Source organism: Heptranchias perlo, unplaced genomic scaffold (assembly GCF_035084215.1).
Source record: "Heptranchias perlo isolate sHepPer1 unplaced genomic scaffold, sHepPer1.hap1 HAP1_SCAFFOLD_143, whole genome shotgun sequence".
Lineage (NCBI taxonomy): Eukaryota > Metazoa > Chordata > Chondrichthyes > Hexanchiformes > Hexanchidae > Heptranchias > Heptranchias perlo.
Window position 1 is genome coordinate 954905 of NW_027138678.1, and position 18381 is coordinate 973285.

The following is an 18381-nucleotide window of genomic DNA, read 5'->3' on the forward strand; positions in this document are numbered from 1 at the left end:
TTAGATAGATTCCTGATAAACAAGGGAATCAAAGGTTATAGTAGGTAGACAGGAAAGTAAGGTTGAGGTCACAATCAGATCAGCCATGATCTTATCAAATGTCAGACTAGGCTTGAGGGGCCGAATGGCCTACTCCTGCTCTTAGTATGTATGTTCGTACAACATTTAATTATTTATTTCAATCTGCATATCGAAATTGATAAAAGATGTGAACAATTCAGTCGGGCCAGAAATACAGCAGAAATCTCAGGACCAAACACGTCTTTTAATAACATCGAGATGCTGCTAATCGTTAATTGGAGCAATTAATTGAATGCAGCTCTTTAGATAATTCTGAGAGGGTAATCGAAACAGTAACTACAGCAAAAGAAGTGAAACTAGCTCAGCTGTTTACATAACTCTGCGTTTTATTCAATGTCCCTCGGGAATTTGCATATGGGGATAACACTGAAAACCACATTCAAAGCGAAGACGGTAACCAACACACTTGTTAATTGCAGACACTCTTATGGCACCAGACTGCCCGTCATCAATAATAAATCTAATTATTAACTCTCCCCTGATTACAATCACATAAATTGACTTCCTCGGACATGTGTGGAGAGGCATTGCTGTTAGTCCGCCATGTATAGACTATTTGTCAATCATCAGTAAAAGCACAGCTTTGCACACAAGTAAAGCCCCCGCAGTATGGCCTGGAAATCACCAGTGGTTTACGTTTACAGTATTTCTATAACCCAGCAGCATGTTCCCTCTTCTCAGTGTATGCAAATCACCAGCAGTGCTGTTCCATTACCCTGTCAATATCGCACGCACTCTCACTTCCCCACAGTATCCCTCCTACTCATTGGCTCAGTTTCAGAAGACATGGGTCCCTCAACGTGGAAATCTCCTGCCCACGTATTCTATGAATAAAACAATATCTCCATTAACTCTGTTATCAATTCCCCCAGTGGACGCTCGCTGACCAGAAAATCTAGTGCAAAGCATAATGGTGCTCTCCCTCCAACTGTGTGCATGTAAATCAGCACAGCAACTGCACTGGGTGTTAGCAACAGCTCGGTTTGTGACTCCAAAAATAACAATTACTGCATCTATTCCCAACAATCTGTAAACCAGAAATGTCAGCAAATCACAGACTGTAGGGGGATGTTGCCCTTTTTGTGCAGTGATATGTTCCCATATGTTGGATGCTCAGCTGACCAGTCTGCTATCAATAAATAATACCTTCTTACAGTCAGTCTGTTTGACCGTCAGTAACATTAAACAACCCCTAGTCTATAATTAATCATTACAAGTATCCCTTTCTCCCTACGTCATGAACATGCTCATTCCGTGTTGTTAATTACAAATCGACAATCGGTGTCACCCAATCCAAGAATCTAATGATTGATATTCCCTGAAAACTGTTCTTTTTCTTAGCTTGTCAAATCTTTTTTTTTCGAATTGGTAACAGCTTTGTCCCAAGGTACCACTCAATCCGCAATGTTGCTCAGCACCATGTCGCCTTATGCATAGAATTACCTAGAATGCACAGCATAGAAGCAGGCCATTCGGCCCAACTGGTCCATGCCAGTGTTTATGCTCCACACGAGCTTCCTCCCTCCCTACTTCATCTCATCCTATCAGCATATCCTTCAATTCCTTTCTCCCTCATATATTTAGCTAGATTCCCCTTACATTCATTTACACTATTCACCTCAACTATTCCTTGTCGTACCAAATTTTACATTCGGTGTACTCTCAGGGTAAATACGTTTCACCTGAATTCTCAAAAAGTGACCTCCAGCCTTGCTTGTAATCTCATTACAGGCCTACCCAATCATTCTGTCGTCACTGAACGTCCTTGTAAGTCTGGGAAAAGTACTTACAATGTCCCTTCCACTTTCTTGAGTTTGTTCCTGCACTCATTCTGGTATCAACTCTGCTCATTGCTAGTTCTCCATTTAAATGTCCTGTGTCCGGGTCTTTGCAAGCTGGTAATAATGCTTATTCACTTCCTGCCTCTAAGTCATTCACTTTATCAACTTTATAATGTTGATAAATCTAAAACCATGTCCCTCATCAGACTGGCTGTGTGTGATTAATGCCGCTCCTCTCCTAAACATCACTAGGAACACTCCCAATCGTAATAGAATCGTAGAATCATAGAAAGGTTACAGCCCGGAAGGAGGCCATTCGGCCCATCGAGTTCGTGCCGGCTCTATGCATGAGCAATCCAACTAGTCCCACTGCCCCGCCCTATCCCCGTAGCCCCGCACATTTTTTCCTTTCAAGTACTTATCAAGTTCCCTTTTGAAGGCCATGATTGAATCTGCCTCCACCACCCCCTCGGGCAGTGCATTGCAGATCCTAACCACTCGCGGTGCAAAAAAAGTTTTTCCTCATGTCGCCTTTGTTTCTTTTGCCACTCACCTTAAATCTACGCCCTCTGGTTCTTGACCCTTCCGCCAATGGGAACAGTTTCTCTCTATCAACTCTGCCTAGACCCAATGATTACTATTTTTATCCAGTTCAATTATTCTGTGTAAAAATGTTACATTTTTACTAATTTATTATAAACCAATGCAGGTTTATCCACATACCCGTGTCTGGTTTTAAATGCAAAGGATAATACCCATAGTTCCACTCTGTAGACTACAGTCTGTCAGCAAATCATCAGTTCTCCCCGTCATTAAATCACAAAACAGTGCCCTACCCAGTCTTTCTTCAAATCACTAAAAATTCACTATATGCAGCCTTTCTGTCAACCGCTGATACTGCCTGTCTCATTCTGTGGGGAAACTAATATACTCTGAATCAATAAGACCACATGCATTCAACCTGTGGGTCATTCTTTGCACTTAAGCTGTTATCTATCCGAAATTGTTTTTGGATCCACATTATAGTAAGTTACCTGTAATTACCTGTGATTTCCTGTAAGCCATGTACTGCACTATCTAACCCTTTCCATCACTCTAAGTGAGTCAAGTCGCGGGTGATACATGTCTCTTTTAAAATCTCCAACACGGCATCTGCGCATTGTGCTTATTTTTTTTTTCAAAAATTCGCGCTTCTACATGCTTTCAAGCATTGATACTTATCTATTCGCCAGTCATTTTCAATAATAACCAACTCCGCTCATTCATATAAAGTGTCTTTCTGTATCTAATAGATAATCATTCAATCATCTATTTAGTTCTCTTCTAAGTAAGAAGATTCATGACGCAGGACAGTCAGAATATTCCCTCCCTTTGACGTTGAGGTATGTTGCAATAGTAATCGCGATGGTTGTTACATTGGAACAATCAACTGTGTTCAAAATCAGCCGACCTTCGACGTCCATATGGAATAGTCAGACAACCCAACACTGAAAAAAAGGTGTCCAGCAGAGAATTATTCGGGTGACAAATATTCAGGCAGCTCCCCAAATACAACAGCCAGGTTACAATCAGCCGATCGCCTCATTCATGAAATTATCCGTTCCCTAAACCACTCAAATTCTAAGCAACCAATTAGTAGCAACATGGGCATTTCTAGGCTCAATCAGTCAATCAGAAGATGGCCCAGAACATCGCAGTTAATAATCGACTGCCTGCAAGTGAAATGTCCAGGTGATGGAAAGTTATTTAGCTCCGAATGAAAATATTCAGATCATAGTCAGGAAGCTGGTGTACCAAAGATTTCAATAGATCATTGACCATCCAACATCTGCATCCTGAAAAAATTGCTGAAGTTAACCAAGATGTGTGCCTTATTCTTTAGGGTAAGGGATCAACAGCTGTATACAACGCATAGAAGGAATCAGGTTCTGTACTTGGAGGGTCATGTGAAGAAATATCCAAATTGTGGTTGAAATGTAAAGTTTTCACCGTTTTTGTTTTGATTGAACTTCGTGAATTGAGGACCTCCTCTGGCAAAAACCTCCTTTTCACTATTACCTCCGGAAGTTTTGGTAGATTCCTGTAGACTGCGAACAGCTGTCTTCGTCATCTCTGGGCCGATGCCCTTGATTCCTTTCCATTTGTAGATGGTCAATGGATGCGTAAGTGACGTAATGGTCGGATTGTTTCTGAAATTAAATTAAAATACAATCAATGTAACCATCTCCATTCCATTGCACCTTTTCAAACCATTTCTGTTACTCGTTCGATGCATAACAAGGAAGATGATGATCAGATCCAATATGAGAGATTTAGGCGAATGGTAGAATACTTGGCGTGCAATTGATATCTTCCCATTTATTGTGTATTCCCTTGCCTTCTTTTCTCTCTCCAAATGCACCACCTCACACTTCTCTGGATTGAATTCCATTTGCCACTTTTCTGCCCATCTGACCAGTCCATTGATATGTTCCTGCAGTCTACAGCTTTCCTCCTCACTCTCAATCACACAGCCAACTTTTGTATCATCTGCAAACGTCTTAATCATGCCCCCTACATTTAAGTTTAAATCATTGATATATACCACAAAAAGCAAGGGGCCTGTTACTGAGCCCTGGGGAACCCCACTGGAAACAGCCTTCCAGTCGCAAAAACACCAGTCGACCATTACACTTTGCTTCCTGCCACTGAGCCAATTTTGGATCCAACTTGTCACTTTCCCTTGGATCCCATGGGCTTTTAATTTTCTGACCAGTCTGCACGCCCCCCCACCACCTTGTCAAAAGCCTTGCTAAAATCTATGTAGACTACATCAAATGCGCTGCCCTCATCAAACTTCCTTGTTACCGCCTCAAAAAATTCAATTAAGTTAGTCAGACACAACCTTCCCTTAACAAATCCACACTGACTGTCCTTGATTAATCCGTGCCTTTCTAAATGACGGTTTACACTGTCCCTCAGAATTGTTTCCAATAATTTGCCCACCACCGAAGTTAGATTAACTGGCGTTTAATTACTTCGTCTATCCCGTTCCCCCCTTTTAAACAATGGTGCAACATTAGCAGTCCTCCAGTCCTCCGGCACCACGCCTGTAGCCAGAGAAGATCGGAAAATGATGCTCAGAGCCTCCGCTATTTCCTCCCATGCTTCTCTTAACAGCCTGGGATACATTTCATCCAGGCCTGGCGATTTATCTACTTTCAAAGATGCTAATCCTCTGAATACTTCCTCCCTCGCTATGTTTATCCCATCCAATATTTCAGACTCCTCCTCCTTAACTACAATCCCTGCATCGCCCCTCTCCTTTGTGAAGACGGACGCAAAGTATTCATTAAGAACCATCCCCACATCTTGGATACATTTTGTTCTCTAATAGGTCCTACTCTTTCTTTCGTTATCCTCTTGCTCTTTATGTATTTATAAAACGTCCTTGGGTTTTCCTTGATTTTGCTTGCCAATAACCTTTCATACCCTCTCTTGGCTTTCTTAATTTCTTTTTTAACTTCACCTCTGCACTTCCCATACTCCTCTAGGCTTTCTGCAGTATTGAGCTCTCGGTATCTGATTCTTGCCTTATCTTACCCTGTACGCTCCTTGGCATCCAGGGGGCTCTAGATTTGGCAGTCCCACCCTTTTTCTTTGAGGGAACCTATTTGCTCTGAACCCGCATTAGTTCGTCCTTGAATACCTCCCACTGCTCAGACATTACTTTCAAGCAGCTGTTTCCAGTCCACTTCTGCGAAATCACTTCTCAGTTTAGTAAAATTGGTCCTTCCCCAATTGAAAGCTTTAATTCCTGCTCTGTTTTTGTCCTTTTCCATAACTATACCAAATCTAACTGAGTTATGATCGCTGCAGCAAAATGTGTCTCCAAGGAGGGTAAAAAATACAATTGCATAATTTGACTTCCTGTTTCTTATATGTAATGCATAGTCTCTCTCTATACGGGCACTTGCCAATTACTGAAACCTTTGTGTAGTTTGGTTAAATGTACGTAATGATACTGCTGTAATTTAAGATCATCTACAATCCCCTCCAGAATTCCCCCTGATCTGTATTTAACAGACACTTGTGCAGGAAAAAAAACAGCAGAGACTAGATGGCCCGTAAAAGCCCCTTTTCTGTGTTGCAGAATTCCATTGTTCAATGATTTCCACCAACACTTTAAGCCCCGATTATTACTAAACAGGAAACTTACTGGGTTTCTTCTTGCACCATTGCCATTGCGACCTGCAATAAAGTAAAATGAGTAAAATGTTAGGGTCTGCATAGAAAATCATAGAAAATAGGAGCAAGAGTAGGCCATTCGGCCCTTCGGGGCCTGCTCCGCCATTCAAAATGATCATGGATGATCGTCTAACTCAGTCCCTTGTTCCCGCTTTTTCCCCATATCCCTTGATCCCTTTAGCATTAAGAAATATATATATCTCCTTCTTGAATATATTTAATGACTTGGCCTCCACTGTCTTCTGTGGTAGAGAATTCCACAGGTTCACCATCCTCTGAGTGAAGAAATTTCTCCTCATCTCGGTTCTAAATGGCATATCCCGTATCCTGAGACTGTGACCCCTGGTTCTGGAATCCCCACCCATCGGGAACATCCTCCCTGCATCTAGTCTCTCTAGTCCTGTTAGAATTTTATATGTTTCGATGAGATCGACTCTCATTCTTCTAAACTCTAGTGAATATAGGCCTAGTCGACCCAATCTCTCCTCATACGTCAGTCCTGCCATCCCAGGAATCAGTCTGGTAAACCTTCGTTGCACTCCCTCCATGGCAAGGACATCTTTCCTCAGATAAGGAGACCAAAACTGCACACAATACTCCAGATGTGATCTCACCAAGGCCCTGTATAACTGCAGTGAGACATCCCTGCTCCTGTACTCAAATCCTCTTGCAATGAAGGCCAACATACCATTCGCCTTCCTAACTGCTTGCTGCACCTGAATGCTCGCTTTCAGCGACTGGTGTACCTCCCCTTTTCCCAATCTATCACCATTCAGATAATAATCTGTCTTTCTATTTTTACAACCAAACCAAATTACATGTCTCCTTAATCGCAACTATATCATACCTAATATCTATCTGCGCTGTTAATTGCTAATTATTTTCTACGACCCATCTTCCCTCCCATTTTCTCCTAAGTGCTTCAGTTAAGATATTTTTTTCATCAGTAATTAAGCATTCTATATGCGGCTGAGGAAATAGATTTAAGATTCAATATAAGAGATTTCGGGCAGGGACGAGGAAGAACATTTTTTTAAGTTCAGGGTTGGGAGGCTGTGGAATGCATTACCCGAGTTAGTGGCTGAAGCAGATGCCATGTCAACAATTCAGAATAGGATAGTTGAAGGGATGTGAAATGAAGGATATGGGAACACAATACAATTTACTCCAAATTGCCTGTTTTGGTGTTTTCTACTGGCCCTCCACCTCCTGAGGGCCAATAGAGATAGACAACAAATGTGAGCAAGCCCACATCGCTCACAAACAATGGAACACAGTGCTGTTAGCAACTCCCTTCCTAACAGCACTATGGGAGAACCTTCACCACACGGACTGCAGCGGTTCAAGAAGGCGGCTCACCACCACCTTCTCAAGGGGCAATTCGGGATGGGCAATAAATTCTAGCCTCGCCAGCGACGCCCACATCCCATGAACGAATAAAAAAAAACATTAAACAAAAAGTCATAGCACCAGCTCCTAGCGTAAAGGAAAATATGGCAAAATTGCGCATTCCCAGCAATCTTATATTCATGAAGAAGGTATGACTATATAACCAATTTCTTGTTGTATTGATACAAACGCGTGAACAGGTGGAATCGGCACATCAAATGATGATGTAACCTCTTTGTCAGAATTAGAACGTTAAACGATGGGAATTAAAGAATACTACATAGAATCATATCAGCTTATATTCCAGAAGGAGGCCATTCGGCCCACCATGCCTGTGCCGGCTCATTGAAAGAGCTCTCCAATTAGTCCCACTCCCCCGCTCTTTCCCCATAACCCAGCAAATTTTCATTTCCAAGTATTTGCCCAATTCCCTTTTGAAAGTTATTATTGAATCTGTTCCCACCGCCCTTTCAGGCAGTGAATTCCCGATCACAACAACTCGCAGCGTTAAAAAAGAATCCCCCTCCTCTCCCCACTGGTTCCTTTGCCAATTATCTTAAATCTGTGTCCTTTGGTTATTGACCATCTTGCAAGTGGAAATAGTTTCTCCTTATTTACTCTATCAAACCACGTGATGATTTTGAACGCCTCTATTAAATCTCCCCTGAATCTTCTCTGCTCTAAGGAGAACAATCCCAGCTTCTCCAGTCTCTCCACATATCAGACAAGTGGTTAGAATCCCATCCGATTGTATTTAGAATATTCATTACATAAAATAGATCTTACATTGTATAACACATCATGGTGAGATGAAGAAATGTGATTTATACAGGGTGGAATTACTTCACAGTGTGTGGTCAGTGACAGCCATGTATAAAACGCAGCCAATTTATACTCGACTGTGCCACCGCACCCATTGAACGCGGACGTCATAATTAACTGACAGCCCCTTTCCCAGAAGAAAAAGCTAAACACACTTGTTTCTCCCTTTGACAGGACTATGCAAAGATCATTGTGATTGATTACCGTTTGTATTCGTCTTCGGTTGTAGTACAGCGTAAACAATCTCATCACCACGAGAGGCGCTATTTTCTAATTAAAGAAAAAATAAATTGCAGTTACATTCGATAATGCTGTTCGTCATCTCTTGATTCTGGCGTGTGATACTTGCACATGATTTATCTTATCAATGTTATATCTTATAAACAATTAAGTGAATTGAATACTCACATATATTGTACAGATAGCTGAACCAATTGCTGGATCGTGGGACTGTTTCACCTATGCAATGTTAGGTCTGAACACACTGGGCGCTAAATTGGTCCGTGTAGCGCCCATTGTTTCTGCGCGACACTGCCTCTTCCACATCCAAGATAGCGTCTTGGATGCGAATGCACATTTCCAGCGTGACCTGCGCCAGACGCCATGTTGGTACAGGTGATAGCCCAGGTGCAGATAACGAACGCTTCAATCATGTAAAGTAGGGAGAAAATGTCTTCAATCAGTGTACAACGCTGGTTTTAAGTGTTAGATACCATTTTGGGGCTTAACGCTCAACTCAAAGCGCAGCCTTAACTCCGACTATCGGAATGTGTCTTAGAGTGCCTGGAGGACACCCCACCGGCGCTATTTAAAGGGACCATGCAGCATTTACAGGTTGGTGGCTGGATTATTGCTTCTGGCTGCCGAGACATTTGTAACTGTTTTTGGAGGTCTGCTACAATTGAATACTGGGACGCAGGGACATAGCCTAATATTTAGAGCCAGGACGTGCAGGAGTGAAGTTAGGAAATGCTTCTATGGGCAAAGGGTGGGAGAAGTTTGGATTGGTCTTCTGCAAAAGGCAGTTAATGCTAGCTCACTTGTGAATTCTAAATCTGAGATTGATAGATTTCTGTGAACCAAGGGTATTAAGGGATAAGATGGGTATAGGGAGTTAGGTCACAGGTCCACCCTGATCTGATCAAATGGTGGAACAGGCTCGAGGGGCAAAATGCCACCGCCACTTGCTGCCTCCTGATATGTGCCAGCTTCTCCTGCAAGAAAGCGGGACGTGTGTCTGAGTGATGTGCCTATCATGGTTGAACAGCTGCCAGTGTGTGTGGCCTGTGAATTGTGGGTGGGCGGCTTGCAAAGGTGGTAATGTGTAAGAGTGAGAGGGCTCAGTGCTGATGGAAAGAGTTTGTTGGTGTGTGGGTGATGGGGGTTGTAGCGCATGGAGCAATGGATGCGGCTGTTGGTGTAGTTGGTCGGAGCCGCCACTTGACAGTTGACCTCGCTCATCTTGACCACTCATGTCAAAGCATTGAACGTCTTCCTGTTCTGCATCCATGTTCATGATGCTGTTCGCCTGATATTGACTCCATCCCCTACTGCCTCCCACTACCTTTTGGGTGTATGTCTGCAGGGCCTCTTGCTCCCGCTCTCTCCACCCCACCCCACCGCCCCCCCCCCCCTCCCCCGCGCATATATAAGGTGTCCCTCCTTATGTCCACTTCTTGCAACAAGGCCTCTGGTGCAACAGCAGAGAAACTTGGTGCACAGAGTCTCAGATTGGTGAGGTCTGGCATGCAGATTGGAGGATGTGGGATTTAATGGTGTGTAACCTTTATTCAATGTTTTAACATAACTCATCAGTATGTAAAAATAAAGATGGGACCTTCATCTGTGCTTTACGTGTGCGATGTTTGGTCTCCGTTCAGACTCCGTGCAGACAGCAGGCTGTTATATTCAGCAAATAACAGGTACCAGCTACCTTTAAGAGATTTCCAACAGACAGCCTGCCTTTAAGAGATTGCAGCTTCCCCCTGCTGGTGGAAATTGCGAATTGCATGGAATCCTCGTTCAACGCTGATTTCCAACGCAGATTGCAGGTAAGTCCTCAGGCCTGACAAAAATCTCGTCCTGCCTGCGCAGGGACCATTAGGCACGGGGTAATCGCAGATCATGCTACTCCCGCCCAAAAACAGGCACGATCCAATTTTTCCCCCTCAGATTCCTCTTGCGAGAAGCTGATGATCTGCTTGAAAGATATTGACTAAAACGGAAAAGCACAACAGAATGTAACTTACCTGCGGGTGTATCACTGTTGTGGCGCGGTGACCTGTTTCTAGTTCTGTCACTGCAAAATCAATTGTGGCAAAGAGAAAAAAATTAACAATGTGTCAATTGTGAAATGCACAGAAGCCACACCACATACATCTGCAACGCAGGTTATATTAAATTTGGAAATATGGTCAGCCGGCCCCTTGGAAGAGCACTGACCAACCTGGAGGGCTGTAGTCTGACGCAACTGTGTTTGCGTCCAGACCAAGTCTGCTGGACGGGGGTCGAAGCCTGTGTTCAGGGGGGAGATATCAAATGTTAAATTGGTCAAGAGCTACCAGGCGGCCAGTGATTATTGCAATTCACCTGGAAAGTTCCACATTGCAACTGATGCTCTAAATGCACTACTTCAATGGACCCACTATCAATACATAGTGGGTGAAACGCACTATATAAATATAAATCTTTCTTTTTAGTACTCTGAGCAGGCTGGACCTTGAATATTACATTTGATTCAGGTCAGCAAGGCACATGGGGAATATCCAAGACCTGGAAGAGGTGCAGAGAAAGGTCACAAAGCTGATCTCAGTGTCACAGAACTGAGTTAGAAAAACTTGGACACTTCCGCCTTGAAAGGAAGTGAATAAGAGGGACCTTATAGAGGTATATAAGATACTAATTGAAAAAGAAAGGGTTAATCCTCAGCATTATTTCAATTTAAACCATGACTGCAGGACAAGAGAACACAGCTACAAATTGGCAAAAGGCAAGTACAAGATGACATCAGGAAGCACTTCTTCACACAGAATCACAACCTGGATACTTTTATGTTTTTTGATATCCTGCTCTAGGGTTACCAGGCGGCCAGTAATCATTGCAAGTCACCTGGAAAATTCTGCATTGCAACTGATGCTCTAAATTCTCTACTTCAATGGATCTACTATCAATACATAGTGGAAAGTATTGATTTTGCCGAAAGTGTAAAACAGCTAATATTGTATCATCCGCCCATTATACGTCTCTCCTGATTTTCCTGTGCATTGACTTCGATGTTAGTCAACATTGGGAGAAATGTATGATGGGCGGCTGCTCCGATATAGCTGGTCTTACACCATCACCCAGAGTCAAAATCACCCCCATAATGTTTTCACTCCTGGGACTTGAGCACATAATCTAGGCTGACACTTCCTGTGCATTACTGAGGGAGCGCTGCACTGTCGGAGGTGTCGTCTTTCAGATGAAACTTTAACCCGAGGTCCCGTTTTCCCTTTCAGGTAGACCTAAAAGTTCCCCTGGCACTATTACGAGAGCCCTGGCCAATATTTATCCCTCAAGCAACATCGTTTAAAAAAACATGATGTGGTCATTATCACATCGCAGTTGTGGGATCTTGCTGTGCACAAATTGGCTGCCACATTTCCTACATTACAACAGTGACTACACTTCAAAAGTGCTTCATTGGCCGTAAAGCGCTTTGGGACGTCCCGAGCTCGTGAAAGGCGCTATAGAAATGCAAGTCTTTCTTTCTCTTAACTGTTTACAAGAGTATAGGGTATGCATGAAATGATCCAAGGCAGGCCTTACCCAGTCTGGCTGAAATTGTCTGTGTCTTCTGAATGAAAGAAGAAATATGCAGACATAAGAATAAATTCCGGTCATCACAATATTGATCGTATTACATAGTTTGCGAGGCCTAATGCTAATATATAAAGTAATTTATTACCTAGGCAAATGTGGCAGACAGCAGCACTGCAAATCTACATCCGAACTCAGCACCATCAAATTCCCATCGTGTGTGTTGGGTTTACGCCCCGTTACTTGGCCCCAACAGCGTGTCTTAGGGGTAATAATTATCATCAAAGTACCTAAAGTACATAACGCCTGACTGCGGCCTCCTGAATAACGCCATCCGCCTATTTTTTTCATTTAGCCACAACTTGTAACTGCATTCTTGTAAAAACCATGAAGCATGAAGCTATTTTTGGTTGACGTCCATCTTGGTATATCGTAGAGGTGAATTTTCTTGGAGCTCCCAGGGAGTAATTCTCATTAATTAATTATTCAATTGATAATTAATTCGGATTGGCCGCCAGTGACACAATGGAAGGGAAACTTCAATTGAAAGGGAAATCAGACGAGATGTATAACGGGAGGCCGATCATATATCGTTTGCTTTACACTATCAACAAAAGTGAAAATTACCCCCCAAGCCTTAACTTTTGCGGGATTTATGTCGCATTTACACCAAAGTTGCGGCCGGAGAGCAACCGAGGAATTTAGCAGCACAGATGTAATAACCGATAGACCGAAGACTATCTTGTCTGAAGGACCTCCTTTCCTATCGTTATGTAAAATTGCTCATTTAGACGAGGCCTGCGATATTTGCACTCTTTTTAACAATAGCAAAAATATGGGGATTGAATTTAATATTATTATTGCAGCATGTAAGCTAAGTCTCAGCAATCAGGTAATGATCAGCCAAAACATTCCGATTCCAGCGCTGTTCCTTCTTAGAGACAATTACAGAATCCATCGGATTAGAAATTCACCTCGGGCCATTGTGCAAAACGGGCAGGATCGTATAGGCCGCCTGTTTTAAGCCCCGCCCAATATTAATTCCATTGGCCAATACCTGACCCTGCCTGATCCTGAACAATCTGTTTTCAGATAGTCCCTAAACGTCTCATAAGAAAATGGCTTGTCCCGTGTTGGGGAGTGACCGTACCTTTCTTTGTATGTCGAATTTTGCACAAAATGATCAGAATCACAAAAGCCAGGAATAAGATGGAGGCCACAGCTGACATGCAGATCTCCAGCAAGGAACCAGAAACTGGAACTGAAAAACAAAATCAGGGAAAGGATTACTAATTGAAGCTGTCAGTATATAACGATCCGTCCATCACAATCTTGATCGTATTGTAATTAATCCAATAGTTTGCATTGCCTAATGCTAATTTATAAAGTAATTTATTACCTAAGCAAATGTGGCAGACAGGAAGACTGGAAATCTACATCCAAACTCAGCACCATCAAATTCCCATTGTGTGTATTGGGTTTAGGCCCTGTTACTCTGCCACAACAGCGTATCATAGAGGTAGGAATTCGTCGGGCGGCAGCGCAAAACGGTCGGTGAGGCATTGGCCGTGTGTTAGAACCGCTGCCTCAATATTACGTTCCATTGAACTTATTGAAACTGAATATCGGGTGCGGCGTATAACAGGCGGCCAGTATCACACCGTCTGTATCAAGGCGAATTTCTCAATTTGACGACCTCAGTCCCAGGTCAACACAACCGTTCAAAAAAAAACATTCTCTGGCCCAGTCATATCAATGGCCCCTTTAAGAAATATTGATAAGTTAATGGCAAGAAGTAATTGTTGGCACACACATCTAGGTATGTGGTGATATTATCACAGGGACATGGCTACGCCCGCGTCATTTCCGGTCAATCCTCACAGCTGGAAGAGACACAGGGCGCTAAATTGGTCCGTGTAGCGCTCGTTGTTTCGACGCGACATGGCCACTTCGACATCCAAGATGGCGTCTTGGATTTCACGCACGTTTCCAGCGTGACATGCGCCACACTCCATTTTGGTATAGGAATTAGCGTAGGTGCAGATAATGAACGCTGGAACCATGTAAAGTAGGGAGAAAATGGCTTCAATCAGTGTGCAACGCTGATTTAAAGTGATAGACACTATTTTGGGACCTAACGCTCAACTCAATGCAGTCTTAACCCTGAACATCTGAACGTGTTTTAGAGTGCCTGGAGGACCCCCCACCAGCGCTATTTAAAGGGATCATACAGGATTTACAGGTTAGTGGTTGGATTATTTCTTCTGGCTGCCGAAACATTTGTAACTGTTCTTGGAGGTCTCCTACACTTGAATCCTAGACTAACATTTAGAGCCAGGGTGTGCAGGAATGAAATTAGGAAATGCTTCTACGCGCAAAGGGTGGGAGAAGTTTGGAACGGTCTTCTGCAAACGGCAGTTAATGCTAGCTCAATTGAGAATTCGAAATCTGAGATTAATAGATTTCTGTGAACCAAGGGTATTAAGGGATATGGGGCTAAGGCGGGTATATGGAGTTAGGTCTCAGGTCCACCCTGATTTGAATAAATGGTGGAACAGGCTCGAGGAGAAAAATGCCACCACCACTTGCTGCCTCCTGATATGTTCCAGCCTCTCCTGCAAGAAAGCGGGACGTGTGTCCGGGTGATGTGCCTATCATGGTTGAATAGCTGCTAGTGTGTGTGGCCTGTGAGTTGAGGGTGGGTGGCTTGCAACGGTGGTAATGTGTAAGGGTGGGAGGGTTGAGCACTGATGGAAAGAGTTTGTTGTATGTGGGTGATGGGGGTTGTAGCGCATGGAGCAATGGATGCGGCTGTTGGTGTAGTTGGTAGGAGACACCACTTGACAGTTGACCTCGCTCATCTTGACCACTCGTGTCAAAGCATTGAATTTCTTCCTGTTCTGCATCCATGTTCGTGATGCTGTGCGCCTGGCATTGACTTCATCCCCTACTGCCTCCCACTACCTTTTGGGTGCATGTCTGGAGGGCCTCTTGCCCCCAACCGCACCCCACCCCATCCCCGCGGATATAGGGTGTTCCTCCTTCTGCCCAACTCTTGCACCAAAGCATCTGGTGCATCAACAGAGAACCTTGGTGCACAGAGTCTCAGATCGGCAGACTGGTGAGGTCAGGAGTGCAGATTGGAGGATGTGGGATTTAGTGGTGCACAACCTTTATTCAATGTTTTAACATAACTCATCAGTATGTAAACATGGAGATGGGACCTGCAGCTGTGCTTTACGTGTGCAACGTCTGATTTCTGTTCAGAGTTCGTGCAGAAAGCAGGCTGTTATATTCAGCAAATAACAGGTACCAGCTATCTTTAAGAGATTTCCAACAGACAGCCTGCTTTTAAGAGATTGGAGCTTCCCCTGCTGGTGGAAATTGCGAATTGCATAGATTCCCCGTTCAACGCTGATTTCCAACGCAGATTGCAGCTAAGTCCTCAGGCCTTACAAAAATTTCGTCCTGCCTGCGCAGGGACCATTTGGCGTGGGGTAATAGCAGATCATGCTACTGCCCGCCCAAAAAACAGGCCCTATCCAATTTTTCCCCCACGAATCTTTCAGATTCAATTCGAAGGCCAGGTGTCAGAGCTGGAAGCTGCCAATGGCGTCACTGATTCCCTTAATTCCACCGCCTCATTAAGAGTCTTGCGATATTTCCACAGTCTCCAATGTAATGTATTATTAGCGGTAGTTGTAATGGCAGCAGTGTTAGTAGATGTATCATGAGTAATCGTAGGCGAAGAAAGAACTAGCATGTGTATCGCGCCTTTTACCACCTCAGGACGCCCCAAAACTCTTTACAGCCAATGACGTACTTTTGAAGTGTAGTCAATGTTGTAATATAGGAAACACGGGGCATTCACAAACAGCAATTAGATAATAATCCGATTTTTTTTTACGTGATGCTGACCCAGACACCGGCGAATAGCTCTCTTAATCACCCTCCAAATCATACTATGGGTTCTTTCACATTCAACTGAAAGGGCAGATGCATCCTCAATTGAGCGTCTCATCCGAAAGAGTGCACCTCCGACAGTGCAAAACTCATTCAGTACTGTACTGGAACGATCAGCCTAGATTTAGTGCTCAAGTTCCTGGCGTGGGATTGGAACCCACAACCAATCTAACTCAGAGCGGAGTGCACTACTGCCGAGCCACGGATGAATCGGATAGCAGTAATGCTAGTAGTAGCAGTGGCACCGTTGTGTTAATACTTGGCAATGAATCTGAGAATATGTTCAATCCTTGCCAATAGTTGTAAGAAAGACAAACGGAGAAACATTGGCTAAGGGCCGTTTTCGGGCAGGAATGCGCTATTACCCCGCGCCCAATGACCTCTGCTCAGGCAGGAAGCGAGTTTAGGCTGGCCCCAGGACTCACCTGCAATCAGCGTTCCATTCCACGCCTTGCAAGTGGAATCAATGCAATTCGCACTTTCCACCACCAGGGGAGCACAATCTCTTAAAGGGAGGATGTTTCTTAAAAATCTCTTAAAGGTAGCTGGTGCCTGTTATTTGCTGATCAGACATCGCACATGTAAAACACAGATGCAGGTCCCATCTCTATGTTTACATACTGATGAGTTATGTTAAAACATTGAATACAGGTTGTGCACCACTAAATCCCATATCCTCCAATCTGCAAGCTGGGCCTCACCAATCTTCCGATCTGAGTTGGTACCAGGCCTGCGAGAGTGCATGCACCAAGATTCTCTGCTGATGCACTAGAGACCTTGGTGCAAGAGGTGGACGGAAGAACGGACATCCTATATCCGTGGGGCAAGACATATTACCAAAAGGCTGTGGGAGGCAGCGGGGAACAAAGTCAGTGTCAGGCGCATAGCATCATGAACATGGATGCACTGCAGAAAGAAGTTCCCACTCACAACTCAAAGGCCACACAAGCTGGCAACTATTCAACTATGACAAGCACATCACTCAGACACACGTCCCTCCTCCTTGCAGGAGAAGGTGGCGCATATCAGGAGGCAGCAAGTGGCAGTGGCATTTAGCCCATTGAGCCTGTTCCGACATTCATTGAGATCAGGGTGGACCTGTGACCTAACTCCATATTCCCACCTTAGCCCCATGTCCCCGAATACCCTTGGTTCACAGAAATCTATCAGTCTCAGATTTAACATTCACAAGTGAGATAGCATTAACCACCGTCTGCAGAACAGCGTTCCAAACGTCTGCCACCCTTTGCGTGTAGAAGCATTTCTTAACTTCAATCCTGCACGTCCTGGCTCTAAATGTTAGTTTATGTCCCCGTATCCTAGTATTCAAGTCTAGGAGACCTTCAAAAACAGTTACAAATGTCTTGGCAGCCTGAGGCAATAATCCAGCCAATAACCTGTAAAACCGACATGGTCCCTTTAAATAGCGCTGATGCGGCGGGGTGGGGGGTCCTTCAGGCACTCTAAGACACGTTCAGATGGTCGGGGTAAAGACTGTGCCTTGAGTTGAGCGTTAAGTCCCAAAATGGTGTCTATCACTTTAAATCAGCGTTGTACACTGATAGAAGCCATTTTGTCCCTATTTTACATGATTCCTGCTTTCGTTATCTGCGCCTCCGCTAACTCCTATACCAAGAGGGCGTCTGGCGCAAGTCACGCTGGAAACGTGCGTGCGCATCCAAGACGCCATCTTGGATGTCAGAGAGGCCATGTCGTGCCGAAGCAACGGGCTCTACACGGACCAATTTAGCGGCCAATGTTTTTCCTGTAATGGTCAATAAAAGTATATACGAAGTTTTCAAAGCACAAAGGGCAGCAAAATCTAGAAATCATGTATTTCCACAGGCCTCAGACATACGACGAGTGCCAGATAACGACCATCTCCAACAAGAGAGAGTCTAACCACCTCCACTTGACATTCAACGGCATTACCATCGCCGAATCCCCCACCATCAACATCCTGGGAGTCACTATTGACCAGAAACTTAACTGGACCAGAAACATAAATACTGTGGTTACAAGAGCAGGTCAGAGGCTGGGTATTCTGTGGCGAGTGACTCACCTCCTGACTCCCCAAAGCCTTTCCACAATCTACAAGGCACAAATCAGGAGTGTGATGGAATACTCTCCACTTGCCTGGATGAGTGCAGCTCCAACAACACTCAAGAAGCTCGACACCATCCAGGACAAAGCATCCCGCTTGATTGGCACCCCATCCACCACCCTAAACATTCACTCCCTTCACCACTGGCGCATTGTGACTGCAGTGTGTACCATCCACAGGATGCACTGCAGCAACTCGCCAAGGCTTCTTCGACAG

At 44.2% G+C, this 18381-nt stretch overlaps 1 protein-coding gene across 1 annotated transcript in view; it reads right to left on the reverse strand.

Moving 5' to 3' along the window:
• Positions 1-389: 389 nt before the first annotated feature.
• The window catches only part of LOC137308892 (Fc receptor-like protein 5), a 45130-nt gene continuing 27138 nt past the window's right edge, over positions 390-18381 (reverse strand). The window contains exons 8-13 of the mRNA XM_067977326.1: positions 13249-13359; positions 12108-12135; positions 10550-10599; positions 8505-8570; positions 6061-6092; positions 390-4051 (exon numbers count right to left, since the gene is read on the reverse strand). Of these exons, the coding sequence (XP_067833427.1) occupies positions 3917-4051; positions 6061-6092; positions 8505-8570; positions 10550-10599; positions 12108-12135; positions 13249-13359 (422 nt within the window). The 3' untranslated portion in view covers positions 390-3916. The remainder of the gene's footprint in view (positions 4052-6060; positions 6093-8504; positions 8571-10549; positions 10600-12107; positions 12136-13248; positions 13360-18381) is intronic.